Below are 24,673 nucleotides of genomic sequence, written 5' to 3' on the forward strand. Positions count from 1 at the left end.
TGGCTTATCTGGCTTGGGGGACAGACAAATATCTAGGTTGGACACATGTTATTCAGGCTCATCTCAGCAGCATGCGCAAAGCTGATTGAGTCTAGCCTTAATTAAAGCTTGAATTGCAGATAGTGAATTAAGTAGTGCTCTTCCATAATCATAGAGAAAAAGACCTAGATGTCTTCATGATAGATTGCTGTTTAGAGAGACAAAATATGAGTAATCCTAATTCCCTTCCTCCATTTTCTTCCCTTGACTCCTTTCTTCCTCTTCCGTTCTTCCTCCTCAGCACTTTACAAAGCCTCCCTTACAGTGTTTCCTGTTGCCATTTTTTTTTACCTAAACCAGTAAAAAGGCTGACAGAAGTCATCCGAGCCGGTCATCTGAATGAGAACTGTGAGAACAGACTGCAAAAATCGTGTCCCTCTTCAGCTACAACAGGCTCCCCCAGCTCCAGTTACTCTTCCTTCAGCCTCCCCCCGTTAAGCTCCAACACTCACCTACGTTAGCTGGACTGCCTCTGGCCCAGGGACATTGCAGGCAGCTCACATCTCACCCATCCTGCCCACCTTCATGTATTGTGAAAATATTGTAGAAGTCTGTATTTCTGTCCTTTAATGAAATCCAGAACTGTGTGCTGTGTTACCGTTTTGTAGCCACAGTGCCACCATTAGCAACTTTATGCAAAGCGAACTTAGACATAGGTCTTTTTTTATACTCTTTTTTTTTGTATTGTTTAGCTCTTTAAAATATAATTAGTGGTTGGTCAAAATTTTGCCTAGGGCAACACAGAGCATTGCTTTTTTCAGTGTGTCAAGAGTGCCATGTGAAATTATTGTAACTGGTATTCTTTCCAGAGAGAAGAAATTTACAAATAATTCTTCCTTAAAAAGTGAAAGAATATATTTTTAAAAATACAAAATACTTCAGAGAAAAAAAAAAAGAAAAATATAACTGTATGCTTGAAAAAAGAAACTACTATGCTGCATATTTTCTCATTATCACAAAGTATATTGGGGGAGAGAAATGAGTGATGCAGGCTGATGTTTGTGATGTTATGAATCAGATAAAAATCAGATAAAAATCAGGCAGAGGATGGAGAAAAGATTGTCCAGACACCACTTTAACAACCACTTGACCTTAATGTGAAAGGTTATTGGGTTTTAATGCTTCTTTTTATTCCTCAAGCTTAGCCCTGCAGAAAACAGTTCAGCTGTCTGTCTCAGAATTTTTTTAAATTGTGGTTACTAGAAGCTGCCCTTCTGTTATTTGTATGCTAAGATCCTCACTGCCCAAATAAAGCGGTATACTTAGAAATGCCATGTCCATATGACTTTTATACAAGCTATTTCAGCCTTCTGTTGCTTTTTCTCAGTCTGTGCAATTGCATAAGACTTTTGCAGTCTCATACAAGGCACGAAAAATCCACGGTCAGAGGCTTTCAAAGTACAGGAGCTTGATAGGCTTGAATGGACCTGAAATAGGCACGGAGTGGAGCACATTGTGGGGTCACAGATGAGGGGTCCTCTTCACACAAGGGTTCAAAGTCTGTCCTCGACAGCCTGAGACAGAAAGAAAAAAGCTGATGAGTCCCTTTCTCTTCTTCCTCAATACTTTAACATGCTATTTCACTGGCTGACCCATCCACTCTCCCAATAACTGTGCAATATGGAAGCTGTGTTTGTAGAATCATCCAGGCCTCCTTTACAGGAGAGGGAGAGGAGACAACATCCTCTGTTGGAGACAAATCAGCAGGGAGTTACTGGAAGTAGGTTTATCTTTACACATCTGAGCAGCATGGTTAAGTTTTACAGAAGAAGGATTTAGTCATTGATACCATAAGAATATTTATCTGTTGCAGCCTTTGTTTGGCATTCAGTGAGAATGAAATACAAGGGACATTTCCCAAGACTAGAGAAGACCTGGGATTTTGGTGAGGAGAAATAAAATCTAGAGGTACTGCAGAGCAAGATACCTTTTCTCTCCCATTTTCAGGTTAAGAGAAACCAATCTGCAAAAGATTGGTTTCTATCCGATACAAATGCATTACATTGTGGTGGAATGAATAATAAGTTTGGGAACACTACAAGTGATTTTATGCCAATATATGTATTCATTCTGTCCATATTCCTCTCAGGAAAGTGTTGTGGTCTTGTTATGCCCTGCTGTTATGTCTGTGGTTCTCTGCAATGTCAGTAACCTTGTGGCCTCTTGCTTTCCTCGTGGTCTGGCTTGCTTCCTTGTCAGACAAGCCGTTTCTCAGCATCTCTCTTTGACCCCTAGTAGACATGCCTATTTTGACACTCTTAACTCTGGTTTTGGACATTTTCTTATCCTAACCTTTCCTGACATGCTGTACTTAGTAGGTTCTGGTTCCCAGTTGCCCCGTAACGGCCTTGCTTCTTTGCTGTGGTGCTCTTCCCCTGCCCTCTGCACTGCTTCTGCTGCTCCTGGTCATCTTGGTTCTCAAAAACATGCTGTATATTGCCTTGAGGTTTATGCAGGTTATTGGATCTGTGATACCAGTGACTGAGCATTGTTCCCTAGGTTGGTGAAGTGGGGAGGAAGGGTGTGGGCAGTCAGTACTGAACAAAGAGGACAGAGTGCTCTTCTCTGGCAAAATGTGCTCTGAAGCTGGAAGTTGTATTGACCATTTGCACAACCCACTTGTGGGAAGATTTCTGCTTCTTTTCAGAAGTTTCTTCTTTTCAGCCAGCAGTTTCTCCTGCACACTAGAATGCCGTGGGCTTTAATGGACTTTCTGATTGCTCAATTTTCTTAAGCAATTTGACTGTTTTCTGCAGGTTTTGATTTCTTCAGCTAATGTCTTTCTGTTGAGAGACACCTGAACGTGCCTTAGAAGAGCTTTCTCAATTGCATTTTGAATCCTCGTTTGGCACAAATATAGCACTAAAAAGAACGCCTGGAAATCCCCAAATTGCCTTTCTGAGACACCAGTTTTAACTGCTCTGGTCACTGTAGCTGCTTCACTGTCAGTAATAAGTGGTCCTTTTAAAAGCTGTAGCTTTTGTTCCTATTTCAGTGACAAGGCAGGAAGACAGATTCTCACCAAGTATAAATCTATTTTCTACTGCTGTTAGAGAGTTCTGCTTAGCTGTACCCAAGCTGAGGCCCAAAGTCTTTGCCCAGGGAAGACATAAAGGGCAGCTGGAAGGGTGGCAGTAAACAAAACCCTCAAGACCATGATGATGGGCGTTCAGGTGATAAGCTGTGGCTGAGACATGAAAACAGGATTTGTTTTCTAAGGTATGAAACTGTCCCCAGCTGCTTCTTTTTCATCTTATCATGTCTTAATTTAAAAGGCTCCCAACAGGTTTCCTGTTGCTTTTTATAACATTCTAGCTAATTTCACCTGTTACTCTGCTCTTCCCACCAGTCCAGCACCTCATCCCTTCACACTCTGTACTCAGCACCTCTCTTGCAAGGTAAAGATACAGCTAGAGACACCCCCATGCTCTCCAGACTGCAGACTTTGAAGATACATGAGCTGATAGACAAAAAGGAACAGTGCTACAGTTAAATTTAGCACATGATTGAATTCAAAGGCACTCGCTTTTCCTCAGTCCAAACCCTGTTCCAGAACCTTGTTAAAACTTACTTTAAATTTTAAGACTTGTGAGGGGGTAGGGACTGAGATGTATTTATGCAAGTCTGTTGTGGTCAAATGCTGGTGAAATTTGAATGGCTTTGTTTTTGAAACTGGTGAAAAGTCAAGAGCCAGGACTAAATTTTCGGTGTCTACTTTTCTTGGAAATACCAAGCAAAATATGGACTCAGACAAAAAGACACAAATGCTAGTGAACTTAAGAGTGCTTATTTTCTTGATGCTTCAGAGTCTGTAGAGATTTATTTTGTCTCCTGTCACAGGGAGCTTTATTTAAGAAACAATTACATCAGTAAGTTGGTAAATATTATATGTCTCGCTTCAGTTAAATACAAAAAGTGGAAGAAAATCACATCTCTCAGGCTTTGTGCTTGGAAGAGAGAAGCCTGTGAGGGTGTCCAGCCTCACTAGAACTGCACCATTGTACTGTGCTGATAGCAAATATCTGCCACTACCATTCCACATCCTACAGTGATTTTTGCTATTTCCTGCATAGTAATGTGAAAAATTTTGTGTTCTCATCTGTGGTGACTTTACCATTGTAGTCTTACAGCAGTTTTAAAAAATATGAAAAATCTGATGCCACTGCTCTTCACTGTGGTAACTCTTGTCCTATTTTATATTTTTCATACCTTACTAGAATTTTCATAGCTATATAGGGAATGATGTCATATTTTTCATTAATCTTAGAGGCATGTGTACCTAACTTTACCAGAAAGCTTGACAAACTTTTTCCTCTCCACATTTCTGGGCTGTTCTGTAAAGTTGGATTGCTAGTACCTGCTAGTATATATAAGGCAGAATGGTAATGGAGTGAATTTATTTGCACTAAAAGATACTTCAGAATATCAGAACATTTTTAATATGGTTACAGATAACTGCAGAAGAACATTGTAATTCACCTCAGCAGATTTCATGGGTTTGCTTCTGACATAGCTGCTAGGTACTGCAGAGCTACAGCTAGAGAGAGAAATGAAAGATTTCGGATTACTGTCACGAATGTAGTGTGAAGGGGACTGTAATTGTTGAAAGTGTGGGGAAAACTGGGCACTTTGTATACTTATTCTTTGTAAATGGTGTATGAATTCTTAATAGAAAAAGAAGAATGCTACCTGCTTCATGAAACATGATTAAGAGTCAAAATATAATTAAACTAAGTGCAGTTGTTGATAACAAACTGTCTGATGAAAGGATGACTTCCTGTTAACATCCTTTAGAATTGCCAAAACGATGCACTTTTGTGTACTGAAGGAAATATATTCTCTTACCTGTCTGCTGCTTTACACACCTACACTGTGATAATATTATCCTTATGTGGATCTGCTGTCAGCCCAGTATTTTATAATAGGCATTTTCCTTGGGTTTTTTATGAAAAAAAAAAAAATTATAAAGGTTATCTTTCTTCCCATACACCACACAAAGCAAAAAAAAGTACACATTACTCTGCTTGATCGGTGCTTCCACCGAATGAATCAGCTAATACAGGCTGTGTTTTCATGCTGTGTTGTCCTAATGCATCAGCTCCTGATGCTGGCAGGAACATTTTGACCAGTGAAGCTATCAGGTGCCTTGGGATATGCTTATCCAAGTCTGCAACTTTTAAAGTGCAATTTATCTTCTCACACAAAGTAATGCAGTTTTACTTCTGCATGGATTTTTGAAACCTAAACTTTTTCCCTGCTCTTGTGCTTGTTGAGCTGTTGATGAGCTTCCCATTTGTAGTCAAAATGTTTAATCTTCACTGTGCTTGCATTAGCTCAGTGCACCTTTTATGTGTGCTTATCTTCATTCAGGAGAACAAGCAAGCTCAGCTTCAGATTTCTTCCGAGTCCCTGATGAAGCTGAAATTAAAGTGCTACTCACATGACTAATTAGGTAAGGATTTTGAGGCTTTGGTAAGGAAGCCACAACTGAAGATGACTCAGGGATCCTTACTGACCTTAAGTTACAAGAATATGTAAGTGGTGGGTAGCAGTGCCATACCACAATGCCTGATACTCCTTGTCTTCTTCCCTATGTAATTCAAATGACTTTTCTCTTGGGGGACATCAATTTTCTGGAAGTTCTGATCTGGCTCAAAACCTGATTATGTTTGCTTGCTTGTTTTGTGAGTGTAGATTAAGCTAGTTATTCTCTTTAGTAAGTCATTTTTTGTATGTTTTAAAGTGTTCCTGTAAAGCTTATTTGTCAAATAAGCCTTTCATTAATTAGAAGAAATTAGTTCTGTTTTCATCTCCCTCACACAGAAGTGAAGGGAAAGTCACATGATATAGGTGCTCAGCAATGGCATAAATGGAAGAGTGAGGATTTTCAGTGCCAGAAAGGCACTAAGGTTTCCAGGGCTGCAGCATTATTATAATTAATGCATTTCAGAGTCCTTTAAAAGAAACACTTTTGTTGTGACATTCTCCAGAAGTAGGGTATGTCTTGCATAATTTCACACTTGTTTTTAGAAACTGAAAATTTAATGTGAATACTGGGTGTTCATCCAACTTTGAAAAATACTTGTGGGTGAAATGAACAAGAATAGGGTCTGAAAAATAAGACTGGAAGAGAAACAATGGACACACAGTGGACACACCTCTAATTCTGATATTTAAACACTTTCTAGTGTTTAGATCATTAGAAGACAAAGACCAGAGCTTTTCAGAAAGAACTGGAAAAGGTTTTGTATCTGACTATTTGCTCTCATTTTGAAAGGAATTCACCTGAGGTAATGAAATTTCTGGACCAATTTTTTTGTAGACATTTAATTGATTGAAGAAGTTCACCTTCCCTAATACATAAGGAAAGCAAATTGGAAAGTTGAACCTAACATAATTCTTGCTGGAAGTGCTTGCACTCCAATCCATTTGAAGAAATCTGGCTGAATATTTTTGTGCAAAAGGAGCACATTAATTATGTTAAATGACATGAAACTTCTTGTTCACTTCTACTTACAGCTTGTGTTTGATAGCACAGCACAAGAAATGATGACAAACAGTGCGTGGGAAGTACAAAGATCAAGAGTTCAGATAGTTTAAGATCACGAGGAAAAAACTTTTGCAGGTATCTTGAGGGTTTCTATATTTAGTTCTAGGTCACGTAGGTGTTTTAATACCCAGCTTTCTTCCCTTACATTTGTGCTTCCACGTATTTCCCCTAAAAATTGCGTCAGGATAGTATTCTGATTTTCTAGTTTGAAAGACCTGAAATCAAACTCCCCAAACTTTTCTCGCAGCTATATTTGCTTAGATTTTCTGCACATCTAACCACAGGGTCAAAACCTTAGAATTACATGCAGTCAGTGATCAACTGCAAAGTAGATAGCTTTTAACATAATTTCTTAGTGTTTTCCTGAACTAGAATGACAAAATGAATCCATATTCCATTTCTTCATAACTTCCTTAACCCCATGAATCATGATCCAGTGATTAAGGATGTAGATAATACAGATTCAATTCCCTGCACTTCTACAGACTCTTGTATGATATTAGACAAATCACTTGACTTGTCTGCCTCAGGCTTCATCTGCAAAATGGGGATAGAATGTTATTTTACACATCAGACAGTTGTTGCATGAGCAAAAATACACATACCAATGTACCAGAAGTGCAGGAGTTCAAACAGTTTATTTGCAGGCTCTGACACCTCCATTTAGATTCACTCACTGCACTGAATGAGACAGACATTGAGTAGAGAAAATGAGGTAACTATTAAAGCTGCATTATTAAAACTGCATCATAAAATATCCACACATAGGAGTGAGATTCAGGTATCACAGATAGCATTCATTCTGCCTTTCCTTGACTTTAAAACTTTGTTTTTTTAATCAAATGAGTTTGTGTGTGTGTGTATGGTATGTAAGGGTGTTATTTTTTTAGGGTTTTAGGTATTATTATTATTTAGGCTTTGAAACGCAAAAATGTTTCAAAGATTTTTTTGTGAACTTTCCCTCCCTAGGAGGGAGGAGCATAATATTAATAGTTCACTTCACCAGTTTGTACACATATTAAGAAAAAACCCAAATAAGATTTGCTGTAAAGGAGGAGACCTATATCTAGCCTTCAGAGTTTTGCTGCTCCTGGATTGAGAATCTTCTCCAGTTTAGTGTAGAACTACTACTGCTTTTGTTCAGTAGAATTTTTAGCAGATCATGGAGCTGTGGAGGGAAAAGCTTTGTCCCCTTTTCATCAGCCTCTGCTTTCTGTGGCAGCAACAAGAGAAGGGAGACAGAAAACACACAGAATAATGTGTGTGATAAAAGTAAAAAGGATCATATAGGTGAGAATAGGTGGTAAAAAAAGATTCTCTAGAGAAGGGGTATTCAAGGTATGAGTCAAAAGCTCACACGCTTTGTGGGAAGTGAGAGGAGAGGAGTTTGATAATACATTGAATAAAGATCAAGATCGGTGGAAGGAATATGGAAAAAAAAGTGGGGTGTTTGTAAAGAGGCAAAGCATCAATCTCTCTTTCCACAGAGCAGTTTCAGAAACAGCCTCTCCTTTTCATTCCCTTCTCTCCCCAAAGACAAGTTACTGACACGTAAGTAATTACCTTAAACATACTGAGCACCATGACTGTCCCTGTGAGTGCTTTTAGCCTACAGCCTGAGATAAAGCATGTTATCTTAAACCCTTAATGAAATAAATTTATGTGACTGTGCTTCACTTCATCTTGTTGATGGGCTAAGAGAAGGTTCCCACCCCGTTGGTGAGGCTCAGCTGACCTGGGGCAGCTTAGTCAGTTGTGACCATTCAGCCACAACCTGCAGTGTCCCGTGAAATCCTGAGTGAGGCAAGTAGGACACTAACCATGACCAGCAAAGGGTGCAGTGATCACCTTGCCAGTCCTCCCCAGTGAGGGACTTGGTGCCAAAATCCAGCAGGAAAAATGCCTTGTCTTTTTCGTGGGGGAGCTCAGCATGGCTGCATCTTTCCCACCCTCCTTCACCTGTACCCTGGAGCAAGTAGCTGTTGGATCAAGGTAACCACCTACACCTGCCAGACAGATGCACAGAGCAGAAGCCAGACCTCCCTGCAGTGAGGTTCAGGTCTGGAAATGAGAGAAAATCAACCACTCAAGTCTCATTCCCAGTATGTGTGATTTGGCAGTCTGCTGATGGAGCTAGTTTGACCCACATCCTGCTTGATTTTTAAGGTATTGCCATGAATGTCAGCATCTGAATCAAGTTTTGTAACAGTAAGCCCACAGGTCTGGTACAAAGTGAGAAAAAGAAAAAAGAAAAGAAAAGGAAAGGAAAGGAAAGGAAAGGAAAGGAAAGGAAAGGAAAGGAAAGGAAAGGAAAGGAAAGGAAAGGAAAGGAAAGGAAAGGAAAGGAAAGGAAAGGAAAGGAAAGGAAAGGAAAGGAAAGGAAAGGAAAGGAAAGGAAAGGAGAAAAGGAGTTATCACCTTTTCTTGATGATGACTTTTTGTGTTTCTCCTGCCTATAATCTGGTATCACATCAGTTAGATGGGTAGAAAGAGAGTTTTAAGCCTGAATACATATAAAATCATCTTGTCCCTCTCAGTCACTTTCAAATTATGATTTTCTCCCATATTCAACAAGAAAGGAAGAATAACATTTTTCTCTTAGAAGCAGTATGGAATCAAAACCCTGCAAGTGAATATGCAGTATGCCACACATTATTCTTTTTCATGTTAGTATTTGCACAGCAGTCCTAAAGCTGTGATGGCACAGCAATGTGACACTCTGACACCAGTGAAGAAATTCAGCAGGAGATATTTACTGGTAAAAGATGGTAAAAACTACGAAGAGTTTTCTGACAGCAGGCTGGCATTAGAGTTAATCAGAATTTACTTGTCTTGATATTGATTCTAATCAGAGATAGGCTGGCAGACATGTACATACCTTGAAAAAATCCCCTGCTGCACTGTCAGTGCTCCTGTGTTAAGCTGGTCTAAATGCCAAATGAAGCATATCATGCTTTGTGTATGAGATTAAAACAGAGGGCCTACATTTATTTTTATATCAGTTCCCTTTATTGAAAATCTCATATTTGAGCTTTCTGAATAGATGTATGAGGCAACCATCACTCTTTATCTGTAAATGCATTTCTGGGAGGCTGAGCTTCAGCTGGATGACTATAAAACAACAGTCACATAAACCTGCAAATTACGTGGCATAAAATGCCCTTGTAGCTGATTAGTAATCTCAGTGTTCACTCACTGAGATGTTCTAGGTATGAACACTGCAATGTAGCCCTGATTTTGATGTTCACCCAGACAAACAGCGTGCTGCTCTCTTGCCTGTCTGAGCTCAACAGCAGCACCTTCCTGCCAGTTACTTTCTGGTTTTCATCGCAGACTCTGCTTACAATAAATTGTACAGGAAAAGCACTGGTGACGCACACATTTCTGTAGGAAATCATTACACGGATTCTGGATAAGACTGTGGCTGTGTTTTACAAGACACCAACCTTGCTGACTTCGAGTTTTCTAAACAGGAATACCTAGAAGATATAGACACAACTTTGGCTCTTACTCTTCAAGGTAATAAGAAAGAGATTTGTTCAATAGGCGAAAGCCAATCTCCTTGAGAATCCTTTTGTCACAGTAGTATAGATTTTTATTAGTGTTAGTGCTAACCTGACACAGTGTAGGTATGACTGATCTGTTCATCTGCTGCTAATGCAAGAGAATGTGTTGGGATCAAAGCTTGAGATAAGTTCTTGGTACTTCATTTTCCCTTTAGGCCAGGTGGTGTTGGGAACATGCCAAGGACACAGTCTGAGAGCCTGGCAATGAGACACTTTTTCTTACTCACAGGGTAGTAACCTCTTTTTTGTACCAGACACCTCTTTAAACTCAGTAGGAGCTCCTATAGTAATGCACTATTAGCCTGTCCCTGCCATATTTCCTCATGACTCCATTGACCTTAGAGGCAAAGGATTAGCATAAGAGAAGGAAGAATCATAATAATAGTTTTTTTCAGGAAGAAAAGGAAGCCCAGTAGTCTGAGAGAGGCCAAATTCACAGTTCCTAGGACTTGGCATGGTGAGGGTATTCCTCCTGCTTTGTGCCCTGATGGTTGCTTAAACAAGCTTAGACTCCCACTCTTTGTTAGTGTCTCATGTCTTTTCATTAGATATATGTCATTAAAAATCTCCCCAATATAAATTATTTAGCAAAGACTAAGTTTTTGGATCAAAATTCATATATTAGTTGTTCACTTTGCTGAATAGACAGTTTCTGCAGGTTTCATAAAAATTATGCTTTCTATGGAATAGGAGTCTTCTTGATACAGTGTCAACAAACTGCCAAATCAAGGGTGTAAGCTTAAAATAGTCTTCAATTGTATCTTGTCTCTCTAACACTCTGAGTTTCTGTGGCTTCTCCATTTTCTGTTCCTGATGAAAAAAAAGCACAGAAGAGCCTATTCAACAGGAAATTATACACTTTGTTGCATGAAATCCCTGAGCATTTTGGACCAATTTTCAGTACTAAATTCTGGCTGCTCATGGTGATGAGTTTGCAGTGAGTGTGGGCGTTTCAAAGATGAAACCTTAAGCATCCAGTTCTACTCCCCAGCACCCCAAAATCACAGCCTCCATCTTTGGAGTTAAAAGAAAAGTGAGTGTGTTGTTTAAATAGTTATAAACAGAGCCCACCCTGCAACCTCTGTCTTCTTTCATGGATTCTTGTCGGGGGAGGGAGCACTTAACTTCACTTTTTCACAGTTGTTCCTTTTAGTTTCCACAGAGTCTTTGTCCTGTTGGTTTATATGGAGAGAGCTCTGTTGAGGATTAGCTGTGCCTGTGTCTGTGGCTGGCCCTTGCTCAAATCAGACCAGGAGAGGGAAGTATCTAGCTAAATTCTGGCCCATAATTAATACATATGAGGAAATTGTGTTCTGCTCATGAACATTCCTTGAGGAAATAAAGATTAAATTTGTTAAGTAAATTATTCACTGCAAATTACTCACTCAGCTTCACTTGCTATTCTGAGATTTCTGCAATATCTGAGTTAGATCATTTCAGGGAGAGGCATGGCCATAAAAGCAGAGGCTGAAGGCATGATTCCTTTCTTGTACAAAATATAAATCTTCTTTTAATTAAAATAAACAGACTAAGACACTCTGGGATTGCTTAGCATTAGGGAAAGTAATGTACAGCCCCAAGGTATCCTTGAGTCTCTGGTTAAACTTGGACCAGATTTGTCTGATGGACAATGAAAAACGAGTTGCTAATATGAGGAAAGTCTCATTTCATTTGCTTTTGACAGGTGGCCAGCATGCTAAACCTTTCAATCTACTTCACACCCTGCCTTATAGTTCAACAGAATGATCAAGTTTTGAAAGGATAAGTTTACATTTACAGTTTACACTGGAAGTGATCCCTCAGGGAAAGGGAACTGGATGGAGCTCTGAGGGGATATGGAGCTGTTGCAACACTTTGATTCCATGTGGGAGGGAGGCACATAAAGCACTTGAATATCCAGGACCATTCATCATGGTCCATTCATTAAAACTGAGTAATGATAATAATAAGCTATAAGGTATGTTGCCTTTTATAAATATAATGACAGTGGGAATCATTCTCATGGGGTCATCTTAATTATTTTTAAGTGGATAGCCCTTTTCCCCATAAGACTTTCCAGATAAAAGAGTGACATTGCCTGGTTATTTCAGGATAGAGGAGTCAATCCAAGCCCCATAAAATTCACCTGAAAACCTTCTATTGATTTCACTGGGGTTTGGATCAGATTCAAAGTCCAGCAAGGAAATGGAATAAGTTACCTGCAGTCATGTCCAACAGAAAACTAAGTATAAGAGTTTTTCTTTTAATTTTACATAGATACTCATTCTCCTTTGAAAAATTAGCTTCAAATACAGAGGATATAAGCTTATTATTAATTTTTAATTCAAAAGAACTACTTTTGAAATGTATTGGTTAACCAAATTAAATGAACTTAATGTTATATATGTTTGATTTTCTTCACTTTGTTACTTTTTAAAACTAGTGTGGGTCACCCTTCCAAGGGCAAGAACATAATCAGGTCAGCTTTCAAGCTGCTATAATTTTTCTGGTATGTGGATGAGGATAGGAAATAGATATGGGTGGGTACTATATCTCTTGAAATAGCCTCTTTCCTCCTGTTTAACAATAAATATTCTACAGAAAGGAAGCTCATATATTACTCTTCAGATGAGTTCCCATTTTATTAATCATGAAGATTTTAACAGTGGCCTGAGACAGGAAATCACAGTGTAATGATCAGCACAGTCTGATTTAATCCTCACGTTTGGATCAGATTAAAAAGAGAACCAATATACTGCAATGTAAGTCTAGGTAGATAAATAATCAAGTTTAATTACTTTTAAACATACATACAGCTTCTAAAACCATGTATGGCTCTACTGAATTACTAAGGCTGATTAAATATCCATGGTAAAACCTCCTTATGCTTAGAAACTTAAATTGACATTTCAGGTGGTGTTTTCAAATATAGAAAAGAAACATATCTCCCATAGTTCGTAATTATCAATAATTAATTATTATTAATATCAATTATTATGAACTCTGATTAATATGTTGTTTTTAATAAGGAAAACCCCCACATTTAACTCTGTTTTAAATTAGTGTAGCTCAGATTTAAAAGTGAAGTGAAACATCTTGGTTAATGGGTTGAGGTTCAACACACACTCCATTGCAACCCACTAGCCTGGAGAGTTTTTTGTTATATTTGACAGAATTTCAGTACCTTAACTCCAGTTCCTCCTCCCTCACTTCTTACCAACCCCATTCTTAGAAGGCCTGGAAAGGAAAACCTCATAATACCATTAGCACATAATAATTATTCTTTCATCAGCTGGTCTCAGTCCATTCAGTTGCCCATCCATCAAAATCCAAGAAAGCCTCCAAAACTGTTCTTAAGCCTTTACACAGAAGTCCAAAGAGCAAACTGAACTAGGAATTCATCTGAGGAGCATGTCCTTGGAGTACTCATATGGTAGAGGAGGAGGAAGAGAGCAATTCATCCAAGAGACTATTTGTCTATCTAGCAGTGTCTTCTCACGCGTGTCCAAAAGGTTAGAAGTGTTTATGGGACTGGGAAAGGCAATTCTAAGAAATAAGCAGTAAGACCTGTGCATTTCTTACCATGATGCATTTCAACCAGTGGTTTCAGTTTGGATGGTTTCTTGTTTTACCTTTCCTTGAAATTCGAGTTCCATCAAATCTAATATTAAAAGAATGACGTAGAAAAGGAAAGGCCTGTGCACTGAGTATTTGGATTCACCAGAACTTTGGAATTTTTATTTGGTGCAAGAGACCTCCACAGTGAAGTGCTTTTTTAAAAGAGCTTATATTTATGCAAAACTTAGGAGTAAAGGCTGCTTAGAATATATTTATTTGGGGAAAAAAAATTGGAAAATATATTATAAAATTTTGAAAAAAAAAATTACCAAAGTTTTTTCTTGACACTTACTTGAACCTTTTCTTGCAATTTAGAGAAATATATTTCTTTTTCATTTGTAGTAATCTTAAATTAAGGTTTAATTGAAACTCTGTGGGTGGCCCAAAAAATTTGGGGTTTTGAAATTGAGAATTCACCTCCATCTTTCAGCAAAAATTTGGGAGTGTTTCATAGTTTCAGGTTTTGTGACCTATGATTCACAACAGATAAGTTTTACTTAGAATACTCAAGGCTTTTGTTTGTTTGTCTTTGGCAAATAATATCAAGCAAAATGAAGCAGAAATTCAAAGCTATCTTAATACCTCCACTTTCTTTAAATCCTCTGGGCTGTTTTTCAAGAGGGTGCAAAGGACCTCTGCCATTCTCCTCTGTCTCTTTGTTGTAAGCCTTCTGTTGTAAGACTTGCCTTTTCTCCCTGTGACTTTGTCAGCAAATCAAGGACAGCAGAGGACTGAAAAGTGCTGTTTCAGGGAGTCCAAATCCTCTGATGAATGACAAAAAAATTATTTCACCACTCAAAAGAAAAAGGTGGCTTTAGATACTTCCCTTCTCTACCAAACAGTGACCTTTAATCTCATTGCTTTTGTTGCATTACTGTAGAGCTAAGAGAGAAGAGGAGGTGTTGGCACCAGTTGGACCACACACCCACAGTACAGTGCAGATCTGCTGGGCAATAATATCCCTTGGTCCTCTGAACATCAGCACACCTTCTTCACAGCTGAGTCCCAACACACAATGAAATAAAGGTTCAGTTAGTGCCATAAGGCTGAGAGGGGAAAAGTGAGAGAGGAAAAGAGGATGATTTTCTTGAGGTTGTCCCAAGTCTTACTGAGGCCTGATGGTGACCCAGAAGCAGATAAGTTTTAAAGCATTTCTCACTTTGAACCCTGTCCTCATTTTCAACTCGTCTCCTTGGTGCACCTCTCTCTTTCTTGTCCCCGTCACTTCCTCCCCTCCTTCCTCACCCCCTCCCCAAACGAAGTGTTCAGTTTACTCCCCCACTGCAACAAAGCAGCTGCATGAAGTCACATCCTGACCAGAACAAGGAAGTGACCAATGTACACGTCTGTAGTACCCCCTGTTGTACTTAGTTTGGTCACAAGGCAGTAGTGGTTGCACATCCTTTGGATAAACGTGGGTTAAACATGTTGAAGAGAAAACCATCTAACGTGTCTGACAAGGAGAAAAGTCAAAAGCCAAAGGTAAGAATGTTCAATTTTTGTTGTCAATGAGCAATAGCAGGAATTTTTACCAATTTACCAATTTTTAAGAGGAGGCTTTCCTTTTAAATCCTAGTTTCATGATTTCCTAATGGGCTAGTGAGTGCCTCAGTGCTATAACCTCAGGAATCTATTTGAATATACTCACTTCATAACAGTAAGGATCAAATTCAAGGAATCATCATTGTGAAGCTGCTACAGCTGTGCTAAAGAGTCCTGGTACTGGACTTTGTCTATTATTTTAAGTTCTTCATCAGTCTTTTAACAGAGGAGATCATAAAATCCCCTCTTTCCCTTTGATCTATGATAAATTGATGATGTAGCAGAAAAGAGTGTGAGAATTGGTGAAGAATTAGAAAAGCTATTCAATTTGTTCCTTATTTTAATAAATTTGCTTTTGCATCACCATAACCAAAGGAGGAGAGAGTACTTGACAATTAGTGTTTATCTTCATTTCTCTGGGAATTATTGAAATTCAACCTGAATGAAATACTCTAAATAAATTGATAATGTGCTACACTGGACACTTTCCACAATCTGGAATTGTAAGAAAGGAAGTGAGAGTTTTGCAAGAGGCATAACAATGTGTCCAGTGCTAGAAATTTATTTTCAGTCCCTGCATTGAGTGCAAAATGACCTCTGTGTGTTGTATTGTACATATGTGTTGTAAGGCTTAAGTGAAATGGCTACTGCTTGACCTGAGGGCTTCATTATCCATTTCTGCCTCAGTTTATCAGTGCTGAAAATTTAACAAAGAGGTTAGAAAAGTCTTTTAGTATATCTCTGTTCCCAGCAATTCGGCAGCTCCTAGTTTACAGACCCATCTTCTTATTGTTTGAGAATACACCTCCCTTAGTGACTTCTGTGTCCTAAAAGATTGTTGCAGACACTGTTACAGCAAGAATCTTCTGGTTTTACACAGCATTGGCTTTTGCATATTGTGCTTGCAGTTTTAAACTATGATTCATTAACAGTTAAAATTAATGTGAGCTTTTTTTTTCATGGATTTGAAGCAATTTTGAATCCATTTTCCCATACACAAATGGGTTTTTTAAGCATTGCACTGGTTGCTTTGGTGTGCATTTTCTTCTGTTCAATCATCATACTGTTTTTTAATGGCAGGGAAGAAGTATAATTAATATCTAATTACACTATAGATTAAACAAGAAATGACCATGAAAGACTCTGTGGATAGGCTTTGTTTTCCTGTATGCTAAATATTTTCAAAAGCCAGTTTTGGTCTCTCTCTTCTTCCAGAATAGAACATTCCTTAACAATAATCTGATTTTCATTTTTAATTTTCCTTCACAGTTATCCACTCATGAATTCATTCCATGCTATTAAAATGCTGGCATTATGGCTTCTCAATTATATATATGTATATGTACATAATGCTCATGGATTTGATTCACTGTAGGTGCAAAGCAGGGACAAAAGGAGTCTAACCACTTGACTGAGTGTCACAGCTGCTGACTTTGCTGTGCTGTTTTTGACCTATTGTAAGTGTTTACAAAAATGGAAAGGTCTTGGTGAAGTGTCTCAGGATGTCTTTCTGTCTCAGGAGTGTTCTTTGAGACACTTCACCTCCTGTTGGCCCACTTTTGCACAGAGCTGTGTAAACTTTCCATGACGAGAGTGCTCTTGCTCAATGTGCTATTCACAAAGAGGGCATTGGAGAAAAGAGCCCCACTTTGCATAGAATAGAAATCTGACTTTGCTGTAGCACGTTTTGAAACTTGTCCCACAGAAGCAACGTCAATACTTAACTTGCTTAATGCAGAATTGGGTAAGATGGGGCACAGGTCCTTACCTCCTGACAGAAGTTAGAGGATTTCACAAGTGACTTCCCCAGATCACGTTCTGGCTGCCCCTGCTCTGAGCAGGCAACATTTGGTACCTCCTCATGCTCACAGGTCAGCATTCCACTGTCACTGTGAAGGTTGTGGGCTACCTCACCTTACCTTTAGGCAGCTTAGACATCCCAGTGTCTCCAACACATCCACACAGGGCCAGCACAAGACCTGTGGGAAAGCCAAAAGGTCTGGAATGTTAAATGAAAATCAGGTTTGCTACCCTAGACCTCAAAGAGGACACCAAAATGATCTTTTTAGGTAACTGAATCCTAATCATGGTTACTAGTTGTCTTTATCACAAGTGTATGAACTCCTGTGCATTAATCCAAGTATTTTACCAAGATTTTCTTTTTAATCCCTTTGGTTTTATTATTTTCTAATGTGAAGAATGTTGGCATCCAGTTATGCCTTTTGATGAGGATGAAGGAACACGATGCAAAGCTGGTGTTAAAGCCCTTCTTGAGGCAATTCACTGTCCCTATATAAAGCCCCTCATAGTGGTGGACAAATGACCAGTGCAGCAGTAATACAGGTTTGCAGCATCTAATTGTCAGTTCTCTGTGTGCAATCCATTTACCTTACTTATTTACTACTGTGGTGCTTAAGGGACTTCTGCAGGCGTGGTAAGTGCTGCATAGACAAAAAGTCTATCTTAGGACTCTCAGTTTCTGCTATGAAAAGTTTGATCCTGTGCCACGAAATAGTATGGTTGTAGTTTTTTCGGTTAAGCAGCAGGATTTCAGTAGTGCTGCAGTCATGCTAATAACTTATTTGAATGTCTGGCAGCTTTTGTGTATGCATGGATATGCATATAACTACTGAAAGCATTTTATGTAAACTATATAAATAAACATTCATCGTTAGGCAAAAAAACCATCTACACCTGGTGTCATACAAGAGAAAACTGGGAGAGAAATGGGAGGGAAATGCTTTCAAAAGAGATGTGGAAGGATTCTGATCCTTTGCAAATGTTAATCATTTGCATTACTATTGTACTAATGTAGTTGCATTACTACTGTGGAACTGTACATTTGTACCTTGTACAGCAGCTGAGGATCCCAGATAACAGAATTATAAGGGAAAAGTCCTAAGGGTTAAAATTACCCTGCTTAATATTGAAGAAATTCAACCAGTTGAAGGGCTAAGCTCTCTATTTCAAGCCTATCTAATCTAACCTATTGTCTACGCAGGACCTTAAATGATTTTCTCTCACGACAGAGCCTGTGCATCTTCCATCCCTTCCTTAAGGGAGTCCTTACCTGCCCTCCTTTCATTTCTGCCAGATGAGACACGGCTTGGTTTACATGGTGTGGCTGTTTTGAGCTGTGGAGTTATTTGTGGGCAAGTGAGGTCAAACAAACCAGGTCTTGCACAAAGCCCTGAGGTTCCTGGTCACGCTGATGGCTGGACTCAGCTCACTGCAGGGAGAGCATGTGCATTGCTGGAGTGGTTATTGCAGGGCAGAAAAGCAGAGGGGGTAGCTTTTACTAGATGTGTCTCAGCTGTGGGTCTGTGCAGTCTGTCCCACCACCCCTTAGAGAGCTGGGGAGGAGGAGAGCAGTTGACTTGGAGGATGAAGGAAAGACTTCTGAAAACACCTGGATTTTAGCCTCTTTGACCCTTATGATGTTACAAATGTCAGTGCATCTGGGGAATGGAATGAAGCAGATTTAGAGCGATGAGGAAAAAAAAAACATTCAAAGAAACTATACAGTCTTCTCTTTTGTATAGCTTCAGGCAGCACCATACAAATAAAACACCCTTAAAGAATTTCACAGATACTCTGCATTCCACTTTGCACTGTTTTACACGTTTGACCAGGTGCAAATAATCTGTAAAACATCCCTGCCTTGTCTTGCCCACTTCACAGGACATAATGTGCTGTGCAGAACCTATTCCTTTCTCTCTCTCTCTCTCTCTCTCTCTCTCTCTCTCTCTCTCTCTGACATTCCTCCGGACATAGCAAACTTGAGAACTGCCTGATGATTCTTGGCTTTACTTCAACGTGAAGGAAAGACGACTTTGTGCCATTTTTTCTGGCTTGACTGAAGAAAGTCTTGTGTCATTATCCTACATGACAGTTGATCTGTGTTTATGCTAAAGGTTTGAGACGTCTTTTGTTTCCTTATTCTGCTTCCGAATGTGCTTGGTGCTTTAAACTCAGCTTACTTCTGGTGTGTCAGACAATTCAGGGTCAATGCCTCTGCATTTTGTTTAGGCAAAAATATGTCCAAGCTTCTAATTAGATCAATATTCACTTACTTAGGTGATAAACCTTTATTTGTTTTCAGGGTTATGAGATAATAGTGGCAAATCCAATGGGAGGAAACATTTTAATATGCAGATTTATTCCATAGTACGATTTCATGCCAGTAATGTTACTTTTTTATAAGCTTTAAACAAAACCCTGACTTCACAGAAATGAATGCACATTTTTGCCATAGACTTGAGGCCAGAATTTCCCCTTTTTATATACTCTTCACAGAAGGCCTGATCCTGATTCTGAAAACACTTAAATGAATAAATTAGCTGTGATCCCATTGATTTCAGTGGGATTATCTGAGTAAAGTTTATCGCTTGCCTAAGTGTTTGGAGCCTGTAGTGCAGACAGATGCTATAAGCAAGTTTTTTGGTGCTGTATTTTTCTCAGACAGTGGCTTGTGCCTCTCCAATGGGGAATACTTGTTAAAGAAAAGAAAATAGAAAATAGGTACAGCACACCTAAACACCAAAAATAATTCAAGGCATAATTAGATCTTCTGTAGGACAAGATCTGCAGTCTAGAGATTGCTCAGTGTTAATGAATATTAACTAGGATTTATCCTTGAGTGAGGAAAGCTGAAGGTTTTAATTTTATTTCAAAGGTAAAGACTGGTAGAGTTATGAAGTTTTATATTCTTTTCTTTCCCCCTGAAATTTCAAGTGCATAATAAATGAGCCACTGCTAATGTCACAGATGCTAATTTTCACAACCATGACTGAAGTGATGTTCGTTTCCATTTGCATTTCATTCTAACAATGATGAGAGGTGATGAGTTGATGATAAGCTGTTTTCACCGTACTGCCCGCTGTGCAAATTTATGCTTATGGGCAAAGATGACACATAGTTCTGTCATTAAAGGTCTTTACTGCACTGCCTCTTGAAGAAAGACTGTTTGTCAAAATCCATTTGAACTCTGTTAAATAGGCAGAAACAGATGACAACATCTGGGAAGTATTTTTAAGAACCTGGTTTATAGTGTAAATACCTGTGGGCCTTTATCAGAGAGGGTTCAGAGAAAGAAAAAATGATACTTGTAATAACCATGTATGTCTAGATGGGGAAGGAAGGGATTACAGGTGACACTTCAGAAGGTGTTTTCTGTCTCCCTTAGGCTTCATAAAAAACTAGAACAAGGTTAGAGTTAACCTTGGGTTATTTTCCTTCTGTGAATGGAAGGCTCTACAATCATATTACTGCTCCTCTTACTTCTGATGTTTTTTCTTCATTTATATTATCATCTTGCTTCTTGCTCATCAGTTAATTTTTTTTTTTCAACAGCAGTTTCAGGAAGTTGTTTGTGTCTTAACATATATGTTAGCATATCTCTTTTAGTAAGGTCTTGAAATTTGGGGAATTTTGTTTTCTCACCAGGAAGTCAGGGTCCAGAGTCTTTGTGGGGGAAGAACAGCCATCCCTCACCTGCCCCTTGGCAGGAGGCTGATTTGGATGGCCAGACTCTACATTTCAATGCTCACATCAAGACACACGCTCATTGAGGTCTCACATAACTCTTGACTAGGTTTTGTATCAAAGCAAAAATGAGATCTGTGGCCTGGTCCAGTACTGACATCTTTTGTGTGTTCCCTTGATTACACCACTTTTTAAATTTTCAACCAACCTTGCACAATGTTCAGGCAATTTCCTATTTCTTCCCTGTCTTGGTTTTCCTTCACTAGCCAGGCTTAAGTCCTTAATAGCAGAATATTTTAAAACAAGTGAGAGCAAATCTCCTGAAGGGAATATTGACACATTAATATTCATTTTGCTTAGAGTAACAAATCCAGTTCAGTTCTGTGTTTGTTTTCCTAAGCAAGTAAGAGCATTTCAAGAGGTATGTCTGAACAATCTTATCCAGCCATTTTTAGAAACTACATCATTTATAACTGTACTCTCTGATAAATACATAGCACAACCAGCAAAGTGACATAAATCAGCATTTAGTTGTCTTCTAACTCTTTAATTAGATTTGTGAAGCAGTTGACTTCAATATTGTGTTTCTAGGAAACCCAGAATACCCCAAATTAAACATTGGCAAGGATGTCTGTCATTGCTGGGAAAAAAGATCAGTAGCTACATATGGGCAGGACTGGCAGAGGATGTGGCCTACAGTTTTCTGTAGTTTCAATGCTCTTCTAGGAACCTCTATCACAGCAACATGACTGAAGTCATTATAAAGCTCTCTCTTGGCAGGTAGTATAAAGAATCTGTGGTTGGCTACACACACTTCATCCAGAGGAAACAACCCCCTGGTGTGTGGGCAGAAACCGCTGGGAATACCCAATCCTGAGAAAGGAAAAAAAGTCTTCTGGGTCTCTATAATCACAATATCCCTTAACCTTTATCTTTTGGAAGCCTGCAGCAAAGACAGCAGGGTTACTACAGCTGTTAGAAACAGTTATACTCTGTTCCACAAATTATCTATCAGTGTTAGTGTTTTTGCTAGACATTTTGCTGTTTGGCACCAGGCTACATATTATATATGCTCTGAATATTTAGCAAGTCTTATGTCCTTTAAACCATCCTAATGGAAATCTTTGTCTCGTGCATCAGATAGAGGTATGCTGTATGTGTGTTGTTATTCCACAGGGAGATGAATGACCACCTACCTTTTTTCCCAAGTGAAAGCTCTTCTGCATACATGCTTGCTCTTACCTTTCTAGCTCTTTTTTGAATCCTATTCCACTTACAGCGCACCCAAAACTATGTTTTTACTATTTTTCTTCTTCTCAAACTTGGGGCTGAAATTCCACCTTAGGGAAGAGTTTGGAGACTGCTTCAGGAAAGTTGCTTCTTTGACTATATATGATATATACCTTACTGCCACTTTTTTCCCCCGGCCCTCTTTGGTTTATTACATGGATACACAGAAAGCTGGTGTGAGCCGCTGAATTATTATATTAATTATTGGGTCTGAACAACTCGTAGCTCCAGACTTGGGGTCTTACAGCTGGATAATGACACATTCTTCAGGCTGCTTAATTGCCAGTCATAGCATCTTCTGGCACTGTTCTGATAAGCTGAATGTCAACAGCAAATGGTCTTTTATCTTCAATCATCACCCAGCACTGAAGTTGACAAGTTTTCTCTGGGAAGAAGATCAATCTCCTGTTTTGCACCATTATGTCTTCTGAGTGGAGTTTTAGTCCCGTTCCTACTCTTCTATGTCTTTATCTCTTTTATCATTGTCACAAGAACAACCATATAACCTCACACTCCTGTACTTGATTTCCATGAGATGCTGAGTGGTTACTTCCCTGAGAACTGTAGGAAGTTGGAATTTCTTCTCCTTGGTCATGTTGACCTCATTCAGAAAGTCTGTTGTTCTTTCAGGTGTGTGGAAAGAGACGTGAGACACGAGGTTACTGAAATACTTGAGTACTTGGCTTTAGGTTTTTCTGCAGTTTCTCACAGACAAGATAAATGCTAGAGGAGTTCTGTTCAATCAGAAAACATGGCAAAGCTATGGTGCAGTTTCATGTCTGCCCTCTACCACTATGTTTGAGATAGAGATGGAACTTTGCCCTGAAATAAAGAAATCAGCTTCACCTAGCAACAGCACAGCCAAAAGCAGATGTGTGAAGGTGAGACAACAAAGTGGCTGAGACAGCTGAATGAGCTCACTCAGCTTGACTCTCTGCTGCCTTCACCTGTGCAAAGTGGATGCTAAGCTTTACCACTCATGAACTGCTTTCACTCGCCACAGTGCTGCTGTTTTTCTCTTGTATTTCTGTCTGTCTGCCTCCTTCTCTAAGATCATATATTCAGTATAAAAACCTCTTCACAGAGTGGCAAAGGAGACATGGTTCACTGATGGATGAGAAGCTCAGAACCTGTGTAGAGGGTGCATGAAATGACTGATGATGGTAGAGCAGGCATTCAGCTCTAGTCGCAAGCACATGGCAAGCCTTTTCTGATGTTGTCCATTGGCGTGTTTCCATTATTTTCTTCCTGTCTCTGTAATGGAGTTTATATTTGCTTGATTAATGTATCTTGGTAGTTGTGGTAAAATGTTTGAAAACTTTGTATTTGGGATTTTAGCCAGTATGAGAATGAATGGGAAGAGGCAACAGCTTCCCACCTATTTGTGAAAGCTTAAAGCCTTGTAGCTGGGACAAACCCCTTTGCAGTGATAGGGGTGATTTCAGTAGGATTCGGAATATGGCCTTGAATTTGGGGTTCAAAGGACACCTTGAAGGCCTCGCTGCTGTCTCTGCCTCAGTAGCAGCATCTCATTGGTGTCTCTCAACTGCGTGCGGCTTTCATGGAGATTGCAGGAGAAGGGTGGGGGGGAAGAGCTCAGTCTCAATTTTGTCATGTGTCGAAAGGAAAACACACTTCATGTACCTGCTACATTTGTTTTTCATGAAATGAAGTTGTAGTTTTCCACTGAACTGTGATTGTCATAACCCCATGCCACAGAGATAATCATATGGAGAGAGGGTAAGTGATGTGCCCATAACAGTACCATTTGTTGTGCCCAGTACCCCAGGGAGCTGTTGATTGTATTCATTCCTTTCTGGTCTATGAGTGACCTGAACAGTATCAGGATGCTATCTTGTCTTCGGATGAATATATTTTTTCCTGGGATAGCAGTTATAGAGCTTATGCTACAAAGAAAACCCAGAATTTAACACATCCTAAATTCTGGACTAAGAATTATTCTTACCTAGTCCCCAGTCACAGGGAAAGCCTGAGCTGGCAACCTTCTTTCAGTTTCTATAGTCGCCCAAAATCAAAAGGTTACTGAACTTATTTTACGAGTTCAAATTTCCAAGGAGCATATTTTAGATTCCCTGGCATAAGTTGTGCAAGCATGTCCAGTTTTTGAAACCTGAGAGGCTTCAATGAAGTGCCACATGTCTTTCTTCAACTGCACAATAAGGATAACTTATAACAATAAATTATGACAATAAGCCAACACTGGAACTCAGACAAGGGAGGATACATGAAAGGGAAAAAAATGGTGACTCTGGTCTACATTTGTTTGTTTGTTTGTTTGTTTTGTTTTTCAAGATAAAAATAATTTAAATAAATGGACATATAGATCTGATGAAACACGAAAATTCACAGTGACTGATGATAGCTACTGCACTGAATTTTGCTTCTCTACTGTAGTGCATCTCCATTAAGGCAATTTTAGCTAATCTCACTATGGATTCATTAATCAAGTGTAGTCAGGATGTCTGAAGAGAGATAATGAAGGGGAAAAAAATGGCCTATTGTTTGGATCTTATTCTTCAGCTAGTTAGTTTGTTTATCATATTCCATAATATTTGTACCCAGATAAATAAGTTCCAGCTGCAAT

General features: G+C 39.1%; 1 protein-coding gene across 4 annotated transcripts in view; it reads left to right on the top strand.

Moving 5' to 3' along the window:
• SAMSN1 (SAM domain, SH3 domain and nuclear localization signals 1) overlaps window positions 1-24,673 on the top strand; it is an 84,661-nt gene that overhangs the window by 33,866 nt on the left and 26,122 nt on the right. The window contains exon 1 of one of the 4 annotated variants that reach the window (XM_051779601.1): window positions 15,062-15,234. The exons of the other annotated variants lie outside the window; for them this stretch is intronic. Within the exon in view, the coding sequence (XP_051635561.1) occupies window positions 15,178-15,234 (57 nt within the window). The 5' untranslated portion in view covers window positions 15,062-15,177. Of the gene's footprint in view, window positions 1-15,061; window positions 15,235-24,673 lie in introns of those variants that run through there. 4 annotated transcript variants of the gene reach the window in all.

Source organism: Manacus candei, unplaced genomic scaffold (assembly GCF_025592945.1).
Source record: "Manacus candei isolate 608988 ecotype Guabito, Panama unplaced genomic scaffold, ASM2559294v1 h1tg000014l, whole genome shotgun sequence".
NCBI lineage: Eukaryota > Metazoa > Chordata > Aves > Passeriformes > Pipridae > Manacus > Manacus candei.